The following is a 6,896-nucleotide window of genomic DNA, read 5'->3' on the forward strand; positions in this document are numbered from 1 at the left end:
CGCGTGAACTAGAAATTTCAATTTTTGGCTATGAATCACAACCCTTTTCCCTGTCTGTCTTTTGAACCCAGCCAAGTGTACGCCGGGCTGCCACAACGGAGGCGTGTGCATGGAGCCCGACAAGTGCCTGTGCAAGAGCGGCTACTCCGGGGCCCGGTGCGAGAAGAGCGAGAAGGGAATGCCCAACGACCAGGACAAGGACGGCCTCCTGGACCACATCATCGGCGTCACCTCTTACCTTCTGGACCTGACCGGCTATATGGCATAGAAGCCTCCCCCCTCACCCCCCCGACCACCACCACCAACCCCCCGAAGAACAGAAATCTACCTACCACCACCAGCAAAACTTCAATGAGGTCTCCTTAACATTTACCTCCGACCTGCCCTGAGAACACACAACCACATCACCAAAAAACTGTTTTTTGCCTATAAGCTAGTGGCTCGGGAGCACCAGGCCTGGCATCCAAGCCGTGTTACTGAGAGCTTGACGGAGGTTTCACTCGCAGATCTCCGCCGTCGAAGCGGAAGCGACACGAGGACGAGGGCGGCTCCATTAAAAAAAAAAAAAGGGATGAATTTTCCGAGGTGACACGTCTTCACATGGACTTGACTTTCAATGAATTTGCACGGCGGGAGCCCAGGGACGCCTGCTGCGCTTCCTGTGCTTCGACACCAGCTTCCTGTCAGGCGTCAGAGCGTGTGGGCGCGTCGTGCCGAAAAAAAACGCTATGATTGTAAACACTTCGTCACACACTCATCTCACCGCTCGGTTCATGCTTCTGAAGGTTTTTCGGGGAAGGATTTTGTTCATGGAGTGCGAACTGAGATTTTCGAGAAGAATTTTTTATTCAGAAAGAAAAATCACAACTGCTTTAATACATTTACAGTGACGACAACTCGCTTTATACTTAAATAATCTGGATTAGTCTGTCAGAATAATAAGGTAATTGATCAGGTTTTCATTGGAATACAATCATCCTTCTTATGATATGATTAGTTTGTGTGAATCAATACAGAATCACTGACGGCGTTTTGGGAAAACTAAGGAAAAACCTCTTCAAAGTTGAATATCTTTAATCAAGTTCAACTCTCCTAGCAGACTATTGACCATCTTCTGTTAATCCAAGGTCAGGTTGAAGCAGCCGGAGCGAAGAGGTCTAGACTTTGTTCGACCCAGAACGCTTTAATGGGAGAAGATAGTCTTTCCAACATGCCCCGGGTCTGTCCTGAGGTCTCCTCCCGTAACTAGTGATGAGCTCATGACACAGTGTCCCGTTGTTCAGAGGTCAGTAGGTGGCGCCATCGGTTTAAAAATGATGTTTCGTTGGAACGGTTGTTCAAAACAAAAGGAAAATGGTGCCGCCATCTAGTGGACTCTGAAGATAACGACACTGCTTCATGAAGCTTCATCACTACCATTTGGAGGAGCAGAGGTTCTACTTTGAGTCTCTCCTGAACGACTGAGCGCAGTGAAAAGTTATTAGGGTCCCTTCCCTATGAGTAGGAACATGAATGGTCCGGTAAATTAAAGAGCTTTGTGTATTGGCTCAGCTCTTTCTTCAGTAAGAAAGACTGTCCTCCAACCTTGACGGGACGTTTCACTACCATGGTCTTCGATTCAGAGGAGCTGATTCTCATCCAATCATCAACGACAGTTTCCGATCGATTTCAAATAATCATTACAATGACTGACTTGAGGCTAAAACTGAGAAACGCTAAATGTTTTAAGCTGTACAAACACCAACAAAAGAGTTGTTTTTGTAGATTTTTTTTTTGTGTGTTTTATCCTAATATTTTATGAACAAACGACACGCAGACTTCACACCTCATGCACACACTTACTGAACTCGTGTTTAAAGGGAAGAGATAGTGCAGTGATGTACAGTGTGATAGAACGTATTTACTTAGCGTTTGCAAAAACAAGGAACAACTGCTATAGCATTTTTTTTTTTTTCGCTTATAGAGGAGTTTTATTTTTTTAACAATGTGGGAGAGTTGTTTTTCAAGAGGCAGTTCTACACGCAAGCTTGGTCCGACAAAATAAACACGGAGACTCATGAACTGTTTTTTGTACTCAAAAGGTTGTTCAGTTTTTATTTCCTGCTTCTCACAACACGATGTCACGGTTAATTGAAGGTCTGTGTGTATCTCTGGCTCTTTATCCACTTTGCTGAATTAAATCAACTCTCCAGATGGAACTTTTTTGCTGTAAAATGGACAAATATAATATTTTTTTAGCACTTAATGTGAACTTTGCATTGTAGCTGCTGAGACAGCATGGTGTGTGAATAGAATAACCATTTTCATTATTTAAGTAGTTACACAAATAAAATAATTATTTAAGTTCTTTATGTCATTGTACTGTATGTGACTTTTTTTTTTTTTGTATTCCGGTATTGTAAATAAAACCAAGGATAACTTTGTTTCTCTTCAGAAATATCAATATGTCTATTAAAATTTATAGCATGTCTGGGTTGTCTCGTATTTAATGTGGCGGCGTTATGTTTTTGAGAACGAGAGGAGCTCATGATGGACACCTGAGTCGACGTTCAAGTGCCGCCCTGCTGGCAGGTAACTGGTATTGCTGCTGTCGGCTTGACACCAATCGGATAAAATGACAGACGTTTTCTAGTGAAAAGTTCAACTAATGTGTCGATTTACGTGTGTATTAAATAGATGTTGGACTCTATTGTATTATCAGTATGTGTCTGTTTGTACAAAACTATCTTTTTATTGATATATTAACATTAGAAAATTATCTTAAGCCCCGCCCACTGAAAATACTTGTGTACCATAACCACGCCCACTCTACTGTGATTGGTCAAGCGTTGAGGTTCGTCGCCTTGCGTCATCAATCCCGGAAGTCTCTACCTCCAAGTGACTCGTTATATAAACAAAGCGGGGCGTGATTACAGTTGGTTGGAGGAGGAGTGAAGCCATTATTCAATCAAAAATACACTCTGCTTTTGTAACCTCTCATTCGCTGAGATTTCAAACGGGGAAGAACTTTATAAAGTAATAAGTTCAAAACATGGTCATGATGAGGGACTAACTGCATGTTGGGGAGAAAGACTTAAATATTTGATACATGGGAGTGAGGAGAGTTGGAGTTTCACACTAGTTTCCCTTTAAAAGAAAACAAAAATAGTTTATAAATCATGAAAACTGACTATTTTGTGATCTAGTGAAGGGAAACTAAATAACCCGCCAACACAAAGTTGCTAACCTGAGAGTAAATCAATCATTTAAAACTGTAGCCATTAGAACAGCTGTTAGCTTAGCTTGTTTGGCACTAATACACCATTCGTTCCATTTTGTTGTTGGTTTTAATTCAAGTGGACAAACCAGCCAAGAGAACGTACATGTCCCGGCTCAGTGTTGCTCGTGCTAACCTACGTCACTTCTGCCGTGTCTGGTCTTCAAACAAGATCACGTTGTTTGAGAAACGACTACAATGGTGAATCCATCATTCACGTTTCAAAAATAGAGGTTTTTTTTGTCATACCGAGATAACTGGATCCAGACTAGGTGGGCGGTGTCGGCGAAGCTCGATGAGGAGAAGATTCTTGAACGCAGGACAAAGGTCTGTCTGACCAAAAACAAAATGTTTGGGAAGGTCAAAAAGCAGCCATGTCTGAAGTGAAACCACACAATACTGGCTTATAATACTGAAATAATGAGTCCTCTCTTATCGTGTTGAACTGGTTGAAGATATGAAAGCTTGACCTTTTTGAACTTGAGTTAACTCTTGATGTGATGTCACCGGTCACATCTGGCCCCCCCTCCCAAGTGTGGCCCCTCTTCAGAAAATGTTTAGACTCCACTGCTAACAAACCTCATGAAGCCTGGTGCTCAGACAAAGACTAGAGGGCGCTGGCGAGTAAGTATGGCTGTCGAACTTCATGCTTGAAACAGTGAAAAACACGGTTTGAAGTATTGATTTGTCACTTGTTAGCAAGTGTTCTTTAACACTGGAACTTTTTTAAAATTTATTTATTTTTAATAGAACATGGAGTGGAAATTAACCAAAGCTGAAAATTAAATTCAAGATTTTTATTACGTTATTTTGTCCTTTTGTAAATGGATCTTGTTGGTAACGAAAAAAGTATCGTTCAGGCATCAGTATGGAAGATCGTGAACATTTTTAAATGGCGACTCAGTCCTTCTGGTGCTGTGGTGGGTAGTGATGTGCTAGCGAAGCTTCATGAAACAGTGTCATGTTCTTTAGAAGTCAGTAGGTGGCGCCATCAGTTTTAAAATGATGTTTCATTAGAATAGTCGAATAAAACAAAAGGGAAATAGTGCAGAGACCGCCATCTAGTGGACTCTTAAAATAACAACACTGCTTCATGAAGCTTCATCAGACGAGTGGTAGGGACCACACCGTGTTTCTGGCGACCGATTTCATGTTGTTCAGAGGTCAATAGGTGGCGCCATCAGTTTAAATATTATGTTTCATTAGAATAATCGAATAAAACAAAAGGGAAATAGTGCAGAGACCGCCATCTAGTGGACTCTTAAAATAACGACACTGCTTCATGAAGCTTCATCACAAGAGTGGTAGGGACCACACCGTGTTTCTGGCGACCGATTTCATGTTGTTCAGAGGTCAATAGGTGGCGCCATCAGTTTAAAAATTATGTTTCATTAGAATAGTCGAATAAAACAAAAGGGAAATAGTGCAGAGACCACCATCTAGTGGACTCTTAAAATAACAACACTGCTTCATGAAGCTTCATCACAAGAGTGGTAGGGACCACACCGTGTTTCTGGCGACCGATTTCATGTTGTTCAGAGGTCAATAGGTGGCGCCATCAGTTTAAAAATGATGTTTCATTAGAATAGTCGAATAAAACAAAAGGGAAATAGTGCAGAGACCACCATCTAGTGGACTCTTAAAATAACAACACTGCTTCATGAAGCTTCATCACAAGAGTGGTAGGGACCACACCGTGTTTCTGGCGACCGATTTCATGTTGTTCAGAGGTCAATAGGTGGCGCCATCAGTTTAAAAATTATGTTTCATTAGAAAAGTCGAATAAAACAAAAGGGAAATAGTGCAGAGACCGCCATCTAGTGGACTCTTAAAATAACGACACTGCTTCATGAAGCTTCATCACAAGAGTGGTTGGGACCACACCGTGTTTCTGGCGACCGATTTCATGTTGTTCAGAGGTCAATAGGTGGCGCCATCAGTTTAAAAATTATGTTTCATTAGAATAGTCGAATAAAACAAAAGGGAAATAGTGCAGAGACCACCATCTAGTGGACTCTTAAAATAACGACACTGCTTCATGAAGCTTCATCACAAGAGTGGTAGGGACCACACCATGTTTCTGGCGACCGATTTCATGTTGTTCAGAGGTCAATAGGTGGCGCCATCAGTTTAAAAATGATGTTTCATTAGAATAGTCGAATAAAACAAAAGGGAAATAGTGCAGAGACCGCCATCTAGTGGACTCTTAAAATAACGACACTGCTTCATGAAGCTTCATCACAAGAGTGGTAGGGACCACACCGTGTCTCTGGCGACTGATTTCGTCTTCCGTCAGGCGGTAGGTATCCGTGGAGCCGTCGCTCTTAATGGAAGTGGACGTTGGCTCGTGTGTTTCTTCGCACAGGGAGGGTCACGGACGCCACCGTTGATACTAGGATTCATTTCCTTCTCAAAATACCAGCAAGTTGTGTAATGATAGTGAGGGGAGACCACCCACCTCACACGGCGCTCCCCCGCTCGCACACTTAGGGTGTGATATTCAAAGAATCAAGAAGTCGTCGTCCAGACGTTCGAATTCAAACACCATCTGTGGATTAAATCATTACTTTTCATTCAAAATCGTTTTTCTCTTCTTTTTTTTTTTTTTTGTTTCCACCCCCACAGGCTCCTTGTCTGGATTTTTCTTTGTGTAACTCAGTCCTTTGAATAAACATGAGGAGCCGGTGTAGCAAATATTTGTAGGATGGAGATGGCTGGAAGTGCATGTCGTCATATTGTATACATGAGCGCGAGGGTCGGCACAAGCAATACTTATAGGGTAAGAAGAGGAGAGAATTGATTGAGCTGCGTCAATATTTATCCTCGTGGTGGAAGATTCATGTTTTAGGATGAATAAATGTCAAAGAAAAATTAAGAACATTTTTAGAAATTTTAACTTTGACATGCAAGGAATTTATATTATTTTTTACTAAATGTTTATAACAAATTATTCATAATTTAGTTGAAGGAAATCTAAATAAATTAATCATCATATTTGTCCAAACAAATTTAACTTTAGCTATACTTTAAGTTAAAATTAATAAAAATGTATAGATTTTCTTTACTTACTTACTTCAATCATAACATTTTGATTCTGAAAAAAAATTATTTTCAATTATTTTAAAAAAGTTAATTCAATAAAAAAACCTTTTTTAATTAAATGTAAAAAAAAATAGAAAAACATTTTCAAACTGTAATTTTAGTAGTTAACTAATTATCAATCCTAAAAAGCTGCTTTAATCAATTGTTTCTTTGTTTAATGTTTCTATTTTTATCGAAGATGTTTTTCCTTTAATCTTTTATTAATATTAATATTTACATTTTAGTTTTTCTGTAATATAAAAAATGTGCAAATTTTTTCATAAATAAATAAATATACCTCATAGAAACTAAAGAAAGAAACGCTGCTCTCTAGATTTTCAACAGGATTTTCTTTTAAAAACAAGATAATTCAATAAACTGTTTTTTCAACGTTTACGTGATTTTTCACATAAAAGGCCAACTTTAATATATGCTCCTAACCTAAAATAAAAAGACGTCTGTTAATTTCGACGAGTTCGTAACAATGTCAAAAATAAATTGGCTTTTAAATCAGATTTTATTTTGTATCATAATTATTCTTGGTTAATAGTTGAATTAA

At 39.6% G+C, this 6,896-nt stretch overlaps 1 protein-coding gene across 1 annotated transcript in view; it reads left to right on the forward strand.

The window, feature by feature from the left end:
• Positions 1 to 2,472, forward strand: part of hhip (hedgehog interacting protein) — a 30,489-nt gene extending 28,017 nt beyond the window's left edge. Inside the window, exon 13 of the mRNA XM_087807803.1 lies at positions 72 to 2,472. Coding sequence (XP_087663929.1) covers positions 72 to 268 — 197 coding nt within the window. The 3' untranslated portion in view covers positions 269 to 2,472. The remainder of the gene's footprint in view (positions 1 to 71) is intronic.
• Positions 2,473 to 6,896: the final 4,424 nt, after the last annotated feature.

This window comes from Callionymus lyra, chromosome 1, assembly GCF_982586985.1.
Source record: "Callionymus lyra chromosome 1, fCalLyr1.hap1.1, whole genome shotgun sequence".
NCBI classification, from domain to species: Eukaryota; Metazoa; Chordata; class Actinopteri; order Syngnathiformes; family Callionymidae; genus Callionymus; species Callionymus lyra.